This window comes from Glycine soja, chromosome 18 (genome assembly GCF_004193775.1).
Source record: "Glycine soja cultivar W05 chromosome 18, ASM419377v2, whole genome shotgun sequence".
Taxonomy (NCBI): Eukaryota; Viridiplantae; Streptophyta; class Magnoliopsida; order Fabales; family Fabaceae; genus Glycine; species Glycine soja.
The window spans coordinates 48768269-48787515 of record NC_041019.1 but is presented as its reverse complement, the minus strand read 5'-3'; the positions used below and the strand labels follow the sequence as shown (position 1 = coordinate 48787515).

The window sequence follows — 19247 nt, the reverse complement described above, 5'->3', positions numbered from 1 at the left end:
AAGGCCTTGTTTGATTGTCTTAGTCACTTAGCCAAATAGCCAAACCTATTATTTGAATGAATCCCTTGCACCCAGTTGAGCCTAATGCAATTAATTGTTTTTTTTTCTCCCGAGCCTAAGGAAATTAATGACCACCTTATCCTAGGTTGTAGGAGAGCACGAGTCAAGGAAAATTTACCCTTAATTTGGGGGAGTTGGAATTTTGGTTAGGTGAAAAATTTTGTTTCAAGAACATCACCAACAACACACACTCAAATGTAAAGTGTGATAAGTTGCTACAGTACCAGTTTAATTTCTAAAGAAAAAAAAATTGTGTTTCAAATAAAGAGCTGATAGCAACTAAGTGCTAAATAAAATTTATGTGCTATTAGGAATAAAAGAAAGGCAGTTGGCTCTTTGAATATAGTCATGGGTTATCAGGTAGGTGCTCTTTTGGAACCTAATTTTGAATCCAAAGAAAGATCATGAGTTCCTTGTTAGCCCAACCATGTTACAAGCCTAAAAAGCCCTTAGTGATCCACAATATGTGTGTATGATTACATTAACTAAGATGAAATGCAAAGTTGGGAACATCATTTTTAGTTGTTGAAATTAAAAACACCCTTAGCCGAGACATTTGTGCATTGAGAGAAACACTAGCCTTGTGAGGAATGAAGTGTGGTAAGTTTGCCTTGATGAAGTTCTTACTTGCTAACCTTTTTCATCTCCATGTGTAATTCTTCATGCTTCCATCACAAAATCAAGACTAATACAAGCTCTGAATCAGGAAACGAAAGGTTTGAAAGGATTCACAGTTATCTCATGTGTTGAGACACTTAGAACTTGTCTTTTGCTTGAGGACAAGCAAATGTTTTAAGTTGGGGGAGTTGATAACTGCAAAATCTGAGCTAAATTGATAGTCATTTTTGGCTAATAATGATAATAGTTTCTTCATTTTAGTAGTGTTTTTAATGAAATTACGAAGAAATTAACATTTGTGTAATTTTTTATTAGCAAAAGTAAAAAAAAAAGAATTAAAGTGTTTTAAATGGAACTTGACGATAAAATGTGGAAGAAAAAGAATTGAAGAGTGGAAGAATTGCACAGCTCGCTCAGCGTGCAACCCAGGCTCAGCGCATAACGCTCGCTTAGCGGGAGGTTTCAGGCTTAGCGCGATGACTCGCTCAGCGCGGGCCCTCGCTCAACGCGCATGACCGACTTAGCACAAGAAGGCCCACAAGGAGAAGCCTAGTGCACGCTCAACGCGAGGTCAACGTGAAAAGTAAGCTACCTTATGCCTATAAAAGGAGAAGGAAACAAAAGAAAAAGACACATCGAGTCTCAGAGCTCTCTAGTGCAGAAATCCAAAGCCTGAGTCTATCCCTTAGGGGAAAACCTCTTTCCTTAGTCATTCCCCATTTTTTTGTTATTAGTCATTAACCACTGAAGTGTAAAGCCTCTCATGGCTATGAGAGGCTAAATCCCCATTATTGGGCGCCTGAAGGCCAAAAAGGCTTGTAATGTAATTCCCTGTCTATTATCTAATTGATGTTATTCTGTTTCCATTATTCTTCTATGTGCTCATTTATTATTATGGTCTGATCATCCATATAATGTTTAGAGGGTAAAGCATTGAAAAATGGTTATTTTCTAAAGAACTGGGGAAGGGTAACTTAATAAATTCATTACTAGAAATAGATTCACATTTATTTTGCCCACGAAATTTTGCATCTCTTATCTTAATGCAATTTATTATTTTATCTCTGCAAAGAAATTTGGAGGAAAAAGATAAATAAACTAAGCCCTTCGTGCGGGAAACCAAAGATAGGATAATTCAGTAGATGCGGGTGAAAACATGAAACTCATTAATTAGAGAAAATCCTTTACATTATATTATAAGTAGCCCAACATTATTGCATTCTGATTCTATATTTTCACATTTAAATTTTTATTTGTTTTTTCTATTAATTTTTGCTTTGCTTTATTCCAAATTTTACATTTACAATTCATTGTCTCTGTCTTTTTCTCTTTCTTTCCATTGCTTAGTAATTGAGTTTACATCACTTAAGTACAATCAAAGTTCATCTGGATTCGACATTTGGACTTCCATTTCAATCTTTATTACTTGTGATAAAATTAGTATACTTGTCAATTTGTTAATAATCATAGTTTGAATTATTTTAAAAAGTCAACAAATTTATCAAACGTGATAATTTGTGATTTGATGACTTTATAAAACTTTTTATACTATTAGTACATGACACTTCTTCTAAAAAAAGAATATAGACTTTATTACATGAAACATTTGTAGAAAATATTATTTGTTAATAATTTTTATAAGTTTGTAAAAAAAAATTATCAATATTTTTTTTAAATCTATCAAATAATCTAATTGATTATAATTAATTGATAATCATAAAATATCTTAAAGTTACCATATTTATTAAGATATTATAAACGTATAATTAACATATATTAATGGTGTAGATTTTGCTTATGTCTTTTAGACTTATATTTGATGTGAACGGATTCTATTCCTACCTTATTAATTCTAGAAAATAATTAAATTTCATCATAAATATAAGAATTCGTATGAAAAATATTTTGTAGTTCTTTTAACATATATATATATTGTGTTAGAAACCTTTTTAATGGAAACTGTTAAACGATTTTGACTAAAGAATTCAAAACAATATTTTTTTAGAGAAAAAAAATATAATATTTAATAATATGAGGAATTGGTGACTTAGTTGATTACGTGAACAAATAAACCTTTTACACTTTCAGACATAAAGCATAGCACTAATTTGACTTATTAACAAAACTAATTAATAAATAAACAACTTTAACTCAGGACACTTGGAAAGTAAGCAGGTGTGAAAATGTTAGAATGTTGGTAATCGGTACTTATGCTCGGATCGTGATTCATGAGATAAATTTGTTTTTCATCAAACAACTAATTTTAATATGAAATGGAAAAAATTGTTTAGGAATTATACACCAAAAAAACATGATTGCGGTTGTATATGTTATTGATTAAATAAGAATTAAAGAAAAAGAATAAAAATATTCATGCCAATGCAAGTATTTAAAATTATAGTTAAAAAAAATAAGAATTAGACTAATATTGAGTTGCACACTTTACAAATTATGTTTGTGTTATTTTTCATCTTTAAAATAGTTTAAATAATATGTTTTATTATTCAAAGTGTTAATTAAATTATTAAGGATAAAAAATAAAATAAACATAATAAAATATAAAAAAATTACAAAGATGAAAATAAAATAAAATATTAAATGATAAGAACTAAAATAGTATTTAAACTTAAATTCAATTTAAAACCAAATAATATTTGGATTGAGATGAGTTTTCTTTGCATGAATACTGGCATAAGTTAGATAGCCCCACATAATATTTTAATTTTTTTTAACTCTAAAATTAAAAACGAAACATCAATTTACAGGTTTTTAACATTCAAAATTATATATCATAGTACTTAAACCTATGTTGTAATAATACACAATAATGTCTATTAACAATAATAAGCACACTTATAGAATTAAAAAAAATGGAAAATTCTTAAATTGATTTTTCATTTAAAAAATGGCATTATATTAAGTGTTTTTCATTGATCTGTTGTGATCATTTTTAAATGATTTTGACTAGGTTTACCAATTTTGACCACCAGTTCTCTCTATTTTTTTGACTAATTATTCTCAAGATGATTTAGATAATTTACTTAAATCGAATATTAAACTAATATATCGACTTTCCAACTAGACCTTTTGTTGAATCCGGAACATGACACCGGCTAACGTGGGAGGAAACTAAAAATTCACCAATAATGGATCTAGTTAGTTTTCTAAATCAACGGTTAAACCTCTTTTTTCTTCTTTGTTTTCTTTGTGTTTCCCTACTTGCCCCTGTCCCTTTCTCTCTCAGCGGTGAAATTGTCCGTCGCCACCGTCGTCCGTTACCGCGGCCCTCCTTCTATGTTACAGACAATCTTGCTCCTTCATTTCAACCTCGCCTACAACCACCGAATTCCACCACCCCATACTCCCAAACCGCTAGCACTGGCGAAACCCCATCTCTCTCAATGATGGCGATGGAGAGGTGGAGTGCGGTGGTCCTTGGTGGTTGGGTGAGACGTGTGTGGTGGCGTCACACTCCGTGGTTGTCGGGGAAGGGTTAGGGTGAATTGTCGCAAATAGAGGGGTGAGGGGGTAAATTAGGAAAGACAAAGAAAATTAAATAATAGAAAAAGGAAAAAGGCAAAAGGCAAAAGAAAATCTTAACTGTTTGTTTAAAAGTTGAATAGATGCAAATCCGACTGTAAAAATATAGGCAAAAGGCAAAGGAAAATCTTAACTGTTTGTTTAAAAGTTGAATAGATGCAAATCCGACTGTAAAAATATATTTTCCCACGGTGAGAGACATTTAGGGTAGTGGAAAGCAAAAAGCGATTGAGGCGATTTTCTTTGGCCCTAATAATTGAACACTTTTCATTTTTTTTATAACTATGTCATAAATTTACCATGATATAATGTATTATTTATTATATTATTTTCATACATAAGACTATCCAGTTTTAAGATGCCAATAATTTAATTGTAATCTTATTGTTTAGGGTTTAGTATCTTTTGATTTCCAATCTTTTTAGGATTTTTGCTTCTAGTCCCTAAACTATTTTAAAATAGTTTTTAATCCCCTTAATTATTTTGTAAGGAAGGAAAAATGGACTAAAAATAAAAACAGAAAAATATAAAAGTTAAGAGATTAAAAAAGTTTTAGTTTCTTAATTAACTATTAGACCTTGACCAATAAAAAAAGTTTAGGGATTAAAAACATAAATCCTAAAAAGATTAGGAACTAAAAATATTTAACCTATCATTTATTTAAAAGAAGTTAAGAAAAATAATTTTGCATCTATTTTAGACTTTATCTCTCTTGTCTCACCCCCTAAAAATATTATTAAAATTAGTATATAACTCAAATTTTTTGTAAGAATGTATGATCTATAAAAAGATATTTTGGTAAAAATGATCATGATAATGATGATAGGAAATAAAACAAAAGAAATTCAAATTTCACTAAAAATGTTAAATTCTAGCAAAATATAACATCATTTTTCAAATACATATATTGTTTCTATAATTATTTTATTTTAAATAACATATTATTGCTAAATTATTTTAAATAACATATTATTAGTTTGAGTGAAACTTAATTTATTCAATTTCCTTAAGCAATGAGCATTCTAGGTTTTAGTCTTTGTAGATGAAAAACATGGTTAAGAGGAGGAACTCAGTATGGGTGGTCAATCAGGTTCCTGATGATATTAATTATCGACAAAATTAATGGATATTTCAATATAATATTTTCTCCAGTTGTCAGATTGACAACAATTAGAGTTGTTCTAAGAATGTATGTTGCATTTGATTTACATCTTGAACAACTTGATGTAAAGACTGTTTTTCTCCATGGAGAACTTGAAGAGGAAATATATATGCTGCAACCAAAAGGCTTTAAAGAACAAGGAAAAGAAAACTTGGTTTGTAGGTTGACCAAATCTTTGTATATACGATCTGAAGTAGGTGCCAAGATGCTGGTACAAGAGATTAGATTCCTTCATTGTTAGCCTTGGATGCAACAAAGTAAGTTCATGCCATTGTACGTGCTACAATAGGTTTGATGATAATGATTTCATCATTTTGTTGAATGTGGATGACATGTTGGTGGTAGACCCCAACAAAGATATGAAGAACTTGAGACCTACAAACAAGATTTTAGGGATGCAAATTCATCGAGATAGAAAAGACAGGAAGATTTGGCTTTCTCAGAAGAATTAGTTACTGAAAGTCTAGTGACGATTCGACATGCAAGATTGTAAGTTGATTTCTACCTCACTTTCTATGAATTATAAGTTATCCTCAAGTATGAGTCCTAGTAATAAAGTAGAGAGGATGGAAATGTCTTGTGTATTGTATGGATCAATGGTGGGAAACATTATGTATGCTATGATATGCACAAGGCCAGACTTTGCACAAACCGTGGGAATGGAAAGTAGGTTAATGGTAGACCCTAGTAGAGAGTATTAGAGTGCTATGAAGAGGGTCCTTAGATACATCAAAGGAACCTCAAATGTTGCATTATGTTTTGGAGGACCAAACTTTGTTGTTGGAAGCTATGTCAATTCAAATTATGCAGGTAACCTTGATAAAAGGAAAAAGTCTACGTATTGATGAGTTTGTGTTTACACTTGTAGGAGGGATGGTGAGTTGGTAATCCAAATTATAGGCTATTGTAGCTCTGTCTACTACAGAAGTTGAGTACATGACAGCTACTGAGGCCTACAAGGAAACTATTTGGATTCAAAGGCTATTGGAAGAACTTGGGAACAAGCAACAGAAGACTATTGTGTATTATGACAGCAAAAGTGCCTTGCACATTGCAAGGAATCTAGCCTTTCATTCCAAGACAAAGCATATATGTGTTCAATACCACTTTGTTCGAGAAGTAGTAGAGGAAGGAAGTGTAGACATGCAAAAGATTCACACCAATGGAAACCTAGCAGATGTTATGACAAAGCCAATTAGCATTGACATATTTATATGGTGTTGATCCTCTTATGGCCTATCGAAAATGTAAGCAACATGAAATGACAAGGAAGAGAGAATGGTGTGAAGATATGATTTAATCAATCATAATCTTCAAGTGGGAGAATTGTTGGAAGCAGAACTCCCACATTGGTGGGTTCTTCCTTTGGATTTTCACTTCGTTACTATAAAAGGAGCCTTGGTGGTCCCTTGTTTAACATCCCAAACTTTTTCTTCTATCTTTTCTTATTTACCAAGTTACTGAGAGATAAATTAATAGAGAAATTAGTTTCTCCTTTTAGGTTCTCTTGGTAATTGTTGAAATTTTTTTCACTTAATTAGTAAAATTCCTTTTCTTGCCCATTGTGATTTTAGCTACTTTTTTCTCATCTCTTATTTTAATTGTGAGCTATTATTTTGTTAATCTGGTACCCAACATGATCTATAAAAAGGATATTTTGGTAAAAATGATCATGATAATGATGATAGGAAATAAAACAAAAGAAATTCAAATTTCACTAAAAATGTTAAATTCTAGCAAAAGATAACATTATTTTTCAAATACATATATTGTTTCTAAAATATTACTGACAATATATGTAACTTTGTCATTGCTTAAAGTATTTTATTTTAAATAATATATTATAGTTTGAGTGAAACTTAATTTATTTGATTTTCTTAAGTAACAAAAATTCCGTGTTTGAGTATTTGTAGATGAAAGAACGTGATAGAAAAAAAAAGATTCAGTGTAAGTGGTTAACTAAATTTCCAACGATATTATTTCCAAATAAAATTAATAGATATTTCACACTAATATCATATATAATATTTTTTTTAAAAAAATTAATTAGTAGATTAAATGAGTTTGTCATTTGATATATTGTATTGAGAGTGAACACGGGCTGAACATACCCCACGCCTCCTTATAATAACACTAATATATATGCAAGTTGCAACTAGGAAAAAAAATAGGAATTTCACAATCTTCATTAATACTATATTACTGTGGCATGTAAAACGAGATGAATGGGAAAAGGAAAAAAGAATTACGAAATGAAAATGGAGTGTAAGCTGGCGTCTCCACACTACTGTCAGTTGCGGTCATGACAGTGAAAAGCTACAGCTCTCAGCTTCCCCTTGCATATATATGTACGCACACATCCAAAGTGAGATTGTGCCATGAATTGGAACTTGGCAATATAATAACCAACAAACTTGGTCAGGTTCCAACTCTTCGAACAAACTAACTAGCTAGGTGAGAAAAAGAGAAACATGCCTTGCCTTTACATCACCACCAACCTTAACCTAGATGGAGTTGACACCAACCCCGTCTTTTCTGAAGCCACCACTGCTGTCTCTACAATCATTGGCAAACCTGAGAAGGTACTCATAAACCTTAATTTGCCTCCCTTTCTTTGCCATGTAAACTTATAATCACATGATCTGTCTTTAGGAACAATTTTTTTTTTTTGAGTTTTTTTAGAAGCGATCATAATTTTCTAAATAATATTGAATTACACACTCATCCCGTACCTGTGTAAGAATATCCTTGTTGGGGTTGACACGAATTTAATTTGCACTCGCGGCTTGTTTTATTTTATTTTTGGTTGGTAGAGCATGATATATACTTCTCAATACAAATGTTGATTGTTTTTTGTCTTCTGGTAATTAAGTTTAGATGCAATAATTGAGTTAATCATCGGTTAAATAAGGAGTAGCTTTCTTCAGCTAGATAATTTTACTCAACAAATTCATTTATAGCTAAGCTAAGCGAATCTGAATCTGAATCTGAATTACATATAAAATTGGAATTTGGAATCACCTTTAAATTCGACAGAATTTGAGGCTATGATGTTCATCAGGTTTCAGACGTGTACAAGCTTTTCATGTCGGTAAGCAACTGACGCCTTCTCTTTCATACAATGGTGCAGTTTTTCATCTGCTATCACGAAAACTTTTCACACAATGATGCTATTTGTAATCAAAATTTCTAGAGCTCTTTTTATAACTTTTCTTTTCTATCACATCATTCTTCTTTCTTTACTTATATATCTTGTTCTAAAAATTATTAGGAGAATTTTATGTGAAAATTCATATACAAGTTTATGAATATTGATTTTGTTACTCATTAATTATCATGCAATTTGGGACCAAACTTGGCTAGTTGGGAAGCTTTGATACGGGGAAGATTAAATTGTTCGATCTTAATTTTTCATTGTCATACAAAATCAGTACTAGTTCATAGTTATACAAAAAATAACTGAGATGGGAAATTAAAATATATTATGGCCTGAAGAACAAATTAAAATCATACAGCTCTATGAATTCTGAATTAATAAATTTCAGTAACAAGTTTTTTTTTTAACAATGAGTTAAATTCATTTTAATATAATTATTTAAAACCGTTAAATATGATTGAATATACACTCAAATTTATTTAAATAATTTTTATATCAAAATGTATATGTCATCACTAGAGAAAATAATTTTAGGGATATAACGCACTCTAAGATTCTTCCAATTTATTCCTTTGTCTGTATATCACGTGTGAACAATGGATAGTGGAAGAAGTGGTATGTTACAAATTGCACTTCGAAGGAAGTAGGCTCATATCCTTTAAATCCTGTGGGACACCAGCACCAACGCCACTATTATTTGTTTATCAAAATTGCGCAACAGAACGAATTCGTGTTTAATGAAAAATTGAAAACTGCAATCCTTATAACTTCTTCTATTTATTCATTTATTATTTAGTCAATAATATTAACCCAATTAATTCTTGCATAACAATTTGTTACAAATATAGTATTCATTTATTTACTTAAAGCTGATATTTTCTTTTTATACGCTACTTTTATACTTTTCTTTTTTACCATAAAAGGAAAACTGTGAAAATAATATAAAAACTTAGTGTCATAGAAACATGTTTCTTACAGTAAAACTAATCTCTATCTCTTCCAAAATAACATTTGAACACAATTTTTTTTACATGTTTTTGCACTTCCCACATGTTTTAAAAATAAAATTGAAATGAGCACCTATTAAAATTTATATTTACTAACATTATATTTATATTATTTAAGTAATATCGAACTCAAGTCTCTTAAATAAGATCTTGAGATCATGACCTAAGGATATGATAAAAAAATATAATTAAAATAAAATATATACCATACTAAAAAAAATAATCAGTTATATTACTCGATAAAGATTAATCATATTTTCATATTTATAACATGGTTACATGAGAAATCTCATATTCATAACATGATTAGCTAAGAATTTTTTTTTTCATATTTTATGATGTGGTCTTTATTGTGACTTCTTTTGTCTCTATTTTGCGAACATAATTGTGCAGTTTGTAATGGTCATATTGAAGTCATCAGTACCAATATCATTTGAGGGTAACAAGGAACCAGCAGCATATGCTGAGATAGTTTCAATGGGTGGCATAAATACAGAAGTGAAGAGGAAGCTGATTGCTACCATTGGAACCATTTTGCAGTCCAACCTGTCTATCCCAAGAACACGATTTTTCCTCAAAGTCTTTGATGTGAGTGCGTTTCGTACCAACTCCAAAATGTAATGCCTTCAAATTCTGAGACAATACTCGCCATTGTGCTTTAATAATCATCAACGTTCGTTTTAAACGTGTGTGTACTTAATTATTGGCTTGTTGCTATTAATATTTATTCTCATATGTTCTACTTCATTTGAATATCTATGCAATAATGCAAAGTTATTCCTGCAATTGATTCTCCTATGTTATACTCTTCTGAGGATCTGTTGAAAAATTAAACAAAGATTATAGTTTTATTCAAAGAATAAATTATACAATCCCCGCACTGCTTTAAAGTTTGTCAAAATGAAATGACAACAAATTTTAAATTTGACAAAAAAGGATATCGATATCCCTTATTGCCTTACCTTTGGCTAATTAATTAATAATTAAATGATGTTACATATTTTTTTAGGAGGACGTTTATTGGTATGCAATAGGAATCCCATCAGTGCGAGTTCAGTGAGTTAGTGCATGATACCAAAAGAAAAACACAATTGACCCCAGAAATTTTTTTTAAAAAAAATTCAAGAACACACAGCTCCAACAAACCAAATTTAGTTTTAACTCAAATGGAATTTAATTAACAATAATTAATGAAATTAATAAGACAATTAACCTAGTTTCTTGTTGAATCATTTCACTAAGGATACACTACTAGAAAATAGATTTTTTATGACAATGCAATAACATTAGTTCATAAAAAACCATTGTTGAAGTAAATGCAGTAGCATTTTTGCAAATAAGTAAAAAGTCTCCAATTTGGTTCTTTGAAAACCATCTTTGAAGGTAACTTTTCAACATCGATCTTACAAAAACCGTCTTTGATTGTAACTTTTCGACATCATTTTTGTGAATATCGTAGTTGACATATTTTCAGCCTCACGCTCTCACTCACATTTGTCCTCCCTCTCACGAACCCTACCCTCTTGTAGCTACTGGGAGATAACTACATGATTTTGTTGTGAAGTCTCTTTGTGTCTGCATTTGCCCACTGTGGCTTGGTAGGGGCTCAGGCCAAGGTGCTACCCACTGTGGATGGTCGTTCTTTTGGAGGATTTCTTGGGCTGCGGCGGGGATAAAGGCTATTGCTACATTGACTCAACCCAAGCCATATTTGTGTCATTCAAATCCTCACCCAACACCACCATCAACAATAACAACCATTTCACAGTATTTATTTCTCTCTTGCGTTTCCCAAAAATAATTTTCCTGGAAAATTTCTTCTCTCCCACCTAAGATCTAAAACTTCCACAAGCTCTTATCTTTTCCCTTCCCTTAGAAACTTCTGGGTTCTTAAAATTATCATTTGGGTATAAAAGATAACAACATATTAAATCCCCCAAGTGGAGTTTCAACGCGAAAACCCTAGAATTTATTGAATGGCTTTAGGGGCAATTTTCTCGTCGCTCCAGTGGAGAAGGTCTCCAACGTTGGAATCGTTTTTAGCCCCTGTTGACTTAAGCGATTTTGCTTTGGTTCATACCCTCATCTCCGTTGCCAACGAGATTGTGTCGTGTTTTTTGAAGTGTGTTGATGAATTGGCAAGTGCACCAATGCGTCCCAAGTAGTAAAGCTAAAACAAAAGTCCGAGTATCGTATCCACATGGACTTTGTTTGTACTTATGTAGATGAATATTTGATTTAGAAAAGGATTTGGGAAGGTTGTAGAAAAACAATAATTTAAATTGACAGAAAATTAAATCAAACAAAAGGAGAAATTAAACAAAAATTAAAATTAATTAATTAAAGACAAAAATAATGAGAAAATTCAATATTATTGTACAAGGAAATTCAGAAGATGAGAATGTTATGAACTTACCCTATCAGAGCTACTCTTTGATGTAATGTTAATGATTTTTCTCTATTTATAATTATTTTAATTTACACATGCATCTACTAGTATACTCTAACTTTGGTCCCCCGCATGAAAGAGTCTAATTTATCTATTTTCTCTCCTAAATCCCTTTGCAGAGCTAAAACAATAAATTGCATTAAGAATAGAGATGCATAACAGGCTAAACAAATATCAACCTATCCCTAGTGATGACTTTATTTAGATACCCTTTCCTAGTTCTATTAAAAAATAATGTTTTCCAACGCTACCCTTAAAACTTATCATGCAAATGGGTGATCAAGCCACAAGCAATAATATTAAGCACAGGAAAAGATCATGCATATGTAATATTCATAAATAGATAGAAAGAAAAATTACATCAAAAGTAGTTGGCTGTCAAGTTCCCAACAAAAGAGGTTTAGCCTCTTATTGTCATGGAGGCTTTACAATTGCAAGAGAAAAATATTTAGTAAAGGAAGAAAAGATAAGAAAGAGAATGGAGGGAAGGAATGACACTCATTGCTTGTTTCTCCTTCTTCTAGCTTTTGCCTTTTATAAGAAATTGTATTATGCTAGAATTTATGTGTGTCTTTTCCTTCTTCTCTCTTCTTCTTTTATAGGTGCAAATCAGCAGGTTTCTTACACTAAGCTCAGCTTTACTTTACTTAATTAGTCATGCTTTCCTTAATTATTTTTCTTTTCTTAATTAGTCATGCTTTGCTCAATTAGTCTTATTTCTTTAATTAGCCCTGATTTTCTCAATTAGCTTTCTTTCCTTAATTAGTCATGCTTTCCTCAATTAGCTTCCTTTCCTTAATTAGCTTGTTTTCTTGGGCTTTATTTTACTCACTATGCATCATAAATTCATCACTTTTAATATTCTCTACACAGAAACTTAAATGATGTTAATTTAACAATTATTTGCTCAAAAAGGAAAAATTAGGAGAGAAAAATTACAAATTCCTATATAATTAACTCCAAAATATACTCATAAGTAGTAGTTATTAAAGCGTAGTTTCTTCTTCCATTGCAAGAACTCACGGTCTCCAATCCAAAAAATGGAAGTTTTTTAGTTGCTTTTGGAGTTTTAGCGTGATTCCGAATCAGGTTCTTCGTGCCTTCCACCCATGATAATGCTTTGTCTTAAGGAGCTCTACCTCTTGCTCTCCCGCTCCAAGATACTCCTTGATAATTGCACATAATCTAGTAAGTTATGGCTCTTGCTTCAAAACCATTCCATCTCTGTTCACTTCCATGATTTGAACCAAGAGATTTCTACCCTTATAGATGTTTTTCCTGTTAAGGATGTTTTATTGAGTAAGGATGTTAAGGAATAGGTTGAGCTCTTGCAAAAACAGTTGAGCTAAGCTTTTTATAGATATGAAGGATGATGCTCTCAGGCTTCAATTTTTCCCTTTTCTTAATGATTTTGAGAATGGAAGGATTCCTGATTCTGTTGAATTGAGGTCTTTCCATGTTGAGAAGTTGCAAATTGTTGACGCGACTAGTTGTAGGACTAAAATTGAGGGCTTGAAGGAGCAGATTGTTAATCATGAAGGTGACATTAAGCCTACAATTTATGTGCTTAATGGATTGGTGGCTATGACTAGATATTATAGGTTTTTTCTTTTTGGCTTTAAGGAGGATGAGCTTGGTTTTGAGAGTGGAAGTCAGAAGAAGCCTAAAACACGTGACTCTTTTTATTTATATATTTCATTCAAAGCAAACCGAATATGAATATTTTTTTATATACACAGGTGAGTAAGTAACAATGGCGGAGAAGGCCAAGGGCAGAAAAAAAAAAAGTTGTCACTTAATAGTACACCATCAACCTCCACAAATGCTTGCTTCCATGGTTGGTAATCCTCCACAACCATTCTTACAAACATATTTAGGGTTTTTGGAATTATTCTCACTCTTAACTCCTAATTCATATTTATATATGTAATTTTATGATTGTGAGATGCCTAACTGGATTTTGTTTCTAATATGCATAAACAAACAACACATTCAAGAAGAAGACTCCTGAAGCAATTAAGGAGATAAGGAAGTTTGCTTAGAAAGCGATGGGGACGAATAATGTGAGAGGGGGTTTGAAGCTGAACAAGGCTGTGTGGAGCCAAGGGATCTGGAGTGTCTCGAGGAAGATTAAGGTTCACATTGGAGTATTGCTTATATATCTATTTTATTTTATAGTTGATGCGGGTTTTTGAATATCTTTTATTTTGTTGAGGCATTAGAGATATTTTAGTTTGATAATATTGATTGTCTTCCTCTATTTTGATTCTTAGAAAAATTAAACAACATCAATGCATTTGAGTTTAGACACTTTTTTCCATTGTGTGTTTTTTTTTTTTTTTTGCTAGGGGTGATGAGGAAAATAATTTCTTCTTAAAAGAACAAGATATAACTAAATTTGGAAAGTGAATAACTTGAGTGTTTGAGGTTCTGCTACCTAAAACCGCTTAAATGAATCTATATTGAACAAAATTTTATTGTAGGATACCAAACATTTGTCCATTGTTATAGGCCTGAGATACTGGATAGTTATGAATGTTATTATTTGATTTTAAAGTAGTGAAGTTATGCTTTTAGGTGTTGAACTTTGCTTTGTTGGTAGTGGCAACAATACTTTTAATCCAATGATTAGTGGGTGTTAAACCAAGGCAAGCTAACTTGTTTTGTATCATTTTTTGGGGGATTGAGTTTTAAAAGCTAAAATTGATGATGATGAGATGTGGATCATGGATTTTGAACTTTGAGAGTTTCCCAAATCCTTGATTTGAATTCGAAGATGACACTATTCTACTTTGTTTTATCTTGGTAATTTTCACTTTATACTTTTTTGTTTGTCATATTCCTAATAGACTATGTTGGTGAGACCAATTAAATGGTTGTCCTAATATGGTGGAACTTAAAAACTGGTATCACCTTGTGGATTAACTGGTATTATCATTCTTCTAAAGAGGAATTGACTTTACACAAAGCAGACCTAAATCTACAGGCAACAAAGATGGATTTAGATAATTCATTTATAAGGTAGTATAGTTAAAGTAAGTTGTGGAGTATATGCCATTGATGCTTAGACATTTGTGATCTATATATGCACATGAGGAACAAAATAACATGTGTTCTAATATATGTAAATTAATGAATTATGAGGTACATGATAATAACAATTATTCTCTAAATATATATACTTGTACCTTTGGTTGTAGAAACATAATAGTGTTCCTGTTATTATTTTATTCTTTCAGTTAAAATCTGAAATATATACTAATGGTATTTGTCATAATTCTTGTCTTGCTTGTAAACAATGTATTTTTATTTTATTTTATTTAGTAAATATCTAGTTCATGAACACAAATGGAATCTTTGTTGAAACAGGCATCTGGTTTCTGAAATGGCAATATACATGCCGAAAAAAATGCTTGAATCCAAGCATATATTTTGTTTTATTTATGCTAGTTTTTAGATTTAAAAAATGACCTAATATTTTTAGTATATGACATATTGATAGATCTCAATTAATTTGGTAATGCAAGAAATGTTGAACTTAATTATCAAATATAACAAGGTTGTTCAAGAGGAGGATGATTTTAATTAATTTCCAACTTCAAGTTTGTAAAACTAATTACTTGTTTTTCCAAGAGTGTTGTGATTTGATGTGTAATTCACATTGATTTAATCATAGAAAAATAAAAATTTATGTCCATTGACTATAATTATTGCATCCTTTTCTTGTTGTATCATTAATTATTAATATAGAAGCATCATTATTCATATTCATTTATTTTAATTTTATTATTGGTAGGTTTGTCTAAATAAGTTATATAAATAAATTTTAAAAAATGTACAAATAATAACATTTTTAAATAATCTACTATAATTTAAAAAAAATGTATAGATAAACATTAAAAAAAATCAATTTCTAGAAAACCGTCTTAGAAATGATACATTCTAAGACGGTTTTTTCGATATTTTAAAAAATTGTTTTATAATGTAAACTTTCTAAAAATTCATCTTAGAAAAATTACATTTTAAGACGGTTTTCACAAAATCGTCTTAGAAAGGGTAAATTCTAAGACGGTTTTTGAAACATCGTTGTGAAACACATTTTAATTTTTTTTTAACTTTTTTAAAACAATAGAAACACATTCTAAAATGGTTTATGATAGAACCGATTAGAATTCGATATTCTAAGATGGTTTAAAAATCGTCGTGAATTTCTATGACGGTAGATTCAAAAATGATTAAAAATTGTTGTGGAAAGTTATAAAGAACCGTCTTTGAAAGCATTTTTTGTAGTAGTAATGTGCTCAGTTGAAGCGTGAGATACATTTTGATATCTTGTTTAAAATGAAGCTTTAGTGATTTTATCCAAAGTGGTCCTTTGAAAATGAAGCCACGAAAAGGGATACCCATAATCAGATGGTCCTTTAAGATGTATAGAGTGTGGTATAACATACAAAGTATTAATTATTAGTGTAACTTTCCAAAGGACAAGTACTTAAATTAGAGTTTAATAGTCATATATATACATATAGGACCTTAGTTCTAGTCTTTGAGGCCTAATAGTGAATGACACACTCCTTTATCATTATATTCACTTGACCATTTGAATATTTGGTACAAAATATAGTATTAATATAAGTTTTATGCGAAAATAGTTTAAAATTCAAACTTTATTTTTTTTTAATTTATGATATTTTTATAATCTTATATATCATCTTTTAAAATATAATATATAAAATAAATTTATATTTTCACATAAATTAGAATATATATATTTATATAAACTTTAATTTTAGTTTATATGTTATATTAAAAATACAATAAATTAAAAAAGAATAAAATTTGAATTTTGAACTACTTTCGCTTAAAATTTATATTAATACTATATTTTATACAAAATATTCAAATGAGCATTAAAATATAGTGATAAAGGAGTATTCTTCTTACTTCAAGGACTATGGTTCTAGATCTTCCTTAAACAATTTTTTAAAATTTAACGATAGTGAAATATATAAAATAGGAGGACAAATTTTACAATTAAATCTTTTTTTAAAATATTATTATAAAAATAAAAACAAACGTATCATGTATAATATTTTATGATTGAATAATAATAATAATAATAATAATAATAATAATAATAATAATAATATTATTATTATTATTATTATTATTATTATTATTATTATTATTAGTGCATATTTTTTTCTCTCTTTGAAATTATTCAACTTACATGTAGGAGCATCAATGTCACTATTCATTAAATTGTATAAGATGCACCGAATTATTAAATTGGTTAGGGAAACGTTATTCAAAAGACACCATTAATTATTATAGTTATATAAAAAAATAAATATGGTGTTTATTTTATACATTTTCTTATCACAAAAATTTAGGATGGAAGAATGAAATCCCAAATCTAAAATAGGAAAAACCTCTCAAATTAAATTAAAGAACATATTTATAGAGGATTTATATTTACTTTACTTTTAAAAAGTTGAGTAGAATTCAAACTTACAATTTATCAAAAGTTGCATGAGTAACTAATTTTTCATATACTTAGGCAGTCAATGATCATATGACTAATAATTGCGCAATATATAAAGCAATTACTTTGTATCATTCTTTCTGTTTACACAGATGGTCTATTTAGTTTTATGTCAATTCAGATAATACGCACTTTCTGTTTTTACATTCAAGGTATATAAGGTAGTCTATATAGGTCTGATATTCACATTTCTAGCTCGCAAATTGGCTTTTGACTGAGAACCAAAATCATGGGGAATGTTTAATTACTCTCCAATACTAAAGAAATTCTACCAAAGAAACTTCAATGAGCTCGTGTGAGCAAACATGTTACGTTTTCTTGGATCCAAATCTTAAAAAAGTGGAATACATATTATAGATATATCGAAAAAATGTGAAAAAAATTGTCACTTTGCGTTGTCAACATATGCAACTAATAATGTCTATTAGTCTATTATTAGAGTAGGATTTGCAAGAAAATAAAAACAACAAAATATGACTAGTACTTTGTCACCTTATTAGTCATAACAAATAAAAAATGACTATTATATATTATTTGTATTAATCCATAGTCATTTCGCATATCAAGTGGAATCATGTTCCTGTTAGAAAAATATCTGTCAAATGTTTATTTGTTTAAATTTTTTATCTCTTAATATGCAGGACAAACATGTTACGTTTTCTTGGCTCCAAATCTTAAAAACGTGAAGAAAAAGAGTCACTTTGCATCGTCAACATATGCAACTAACTAATGACTAATTGACTATAATTAAAGTAGGATTTTTTGCGAAAATAGAAACAAAAAAATAACTAGTACTTTGTACTAATCCATAGTCATTTCCCATATCTGGAGGAATACTGTTCCTGTTAGAAAAATCTGTGAAATGTTATATATATTTTTATCTTTAGGTTTAAATTTTGAATCTTTCAAAATTAATTTTAATCTTTCTCTAAAAATTTCAGTAATTTTCAAGTCAGTTCATATCATAGAAAATAATCTTTGAACCAAAAAGTACTAGAAAATAGTTAATATAGAGTCTAATTAATTTTGATACACTATTATAAAACTTTTAGATAATGATTCAATTAGCAATCGTTTTATAATGACTTTTAAAGTAATAATAATAAGTATTATCATTATATATATATATATATATATATATATATATATATAAGTTAGTAATCAAATTATAGATAATAATTCCTAATTAGATGATTTTATATATATGAAAAATACTAATAGTGTATTCTTACTAATTTCATAAGTTTAATAAAAAAATATTAAAGAGAGAAATTCCTGATTTTTTTTAAAGAAACCGTTACAAAAAGATATTGGCTTGTAAAAAAAAAAAGTCGTGTTCAAGCAGTAGCCTTTCAAATTATTAAAGGGAAATCCTAGAAAAATCTGCTGAATTTTATTTATAAACAATTCCAACATAATTCTCCCATAATTCATTCGTAGCACGTTAAATTAAAGGAAGTGGAACTTTAGTACACATCTTAATTGAAATATTAAATAGGTCAAATGACTTATTTTATCATTTATTTTAATTTTTATTATTCAATTTCATCTTTTATCTACTAAAAAATTCAACTTGATTATTTATCTATTAAAATGATTCAAATCGATCCTTAAGAATAACCCCGTTAAAAATATTTAGATACTAACAATTAAAAGTTGCTACAAAATGAAAATCATTTCATCATTCACAATTTCTAACCCTTTTTCCC

General features: G+C 29.6%; 1 protein-coding gene across 2 annotated transcripts; it reads left to right on the top strand.

The window, feature by feature from the left end:
* The first annotated feature begins 7726 nt into the window (after positions 1–7726).
* LOC114395403 (macrophage migration inhibitory factor homolog) lies at positions 7727–10342 on the top strand. Of its 2 annotated transcripts, XM_028357176.1 has the most exons (3): positions 7727–7962; positions 8442–8471; positions 9938–10342. In XM_028357176.1, exons 1-3 carry the CDS (start codon positions 7852–7854, stop codon positions 10163–10165), a joined length of 369 nt encoding a protein of 122 aa, XP_028212977.1. In that variant the 5' UTR covers positions 7727–7851; the 3' UTR covers positions 10166–10342. The 2 variants fall into 2 exon arrangements, with proteins under 2 accessions (XP_028212977.1, XP_028212978.1); XM_028357177.1 differs by lacking the exon at positions 8442–8471 and having other exon boundaries at positions 7733–7962.
* Positions 10343–19247: the final 8905 nt, after the last annotated feature.

Coding starts and splice junctions, on each gene's coding strand:
- LOC114395403 (XM_028357176.1), top strand. CDS start 7,852: ATGCCTTGCCTTTACATCACCACCAACCTTAACCTAGATGGAGTTGAC. Junction 7,963..8,441: donor TCATTGGCAAACCTGAGAAG/GTACTCATAAAC, acceptor GATGTTCATCAG/GTTTCAGACGTGTACAAGCT. Junction 8,472..9,937: donor TGTACAAGCTTTTCATGTCG/GTAAGCAACTGA, acceptor ATAATTGTGCAG/TTTGTAATGGTCATATTGAA.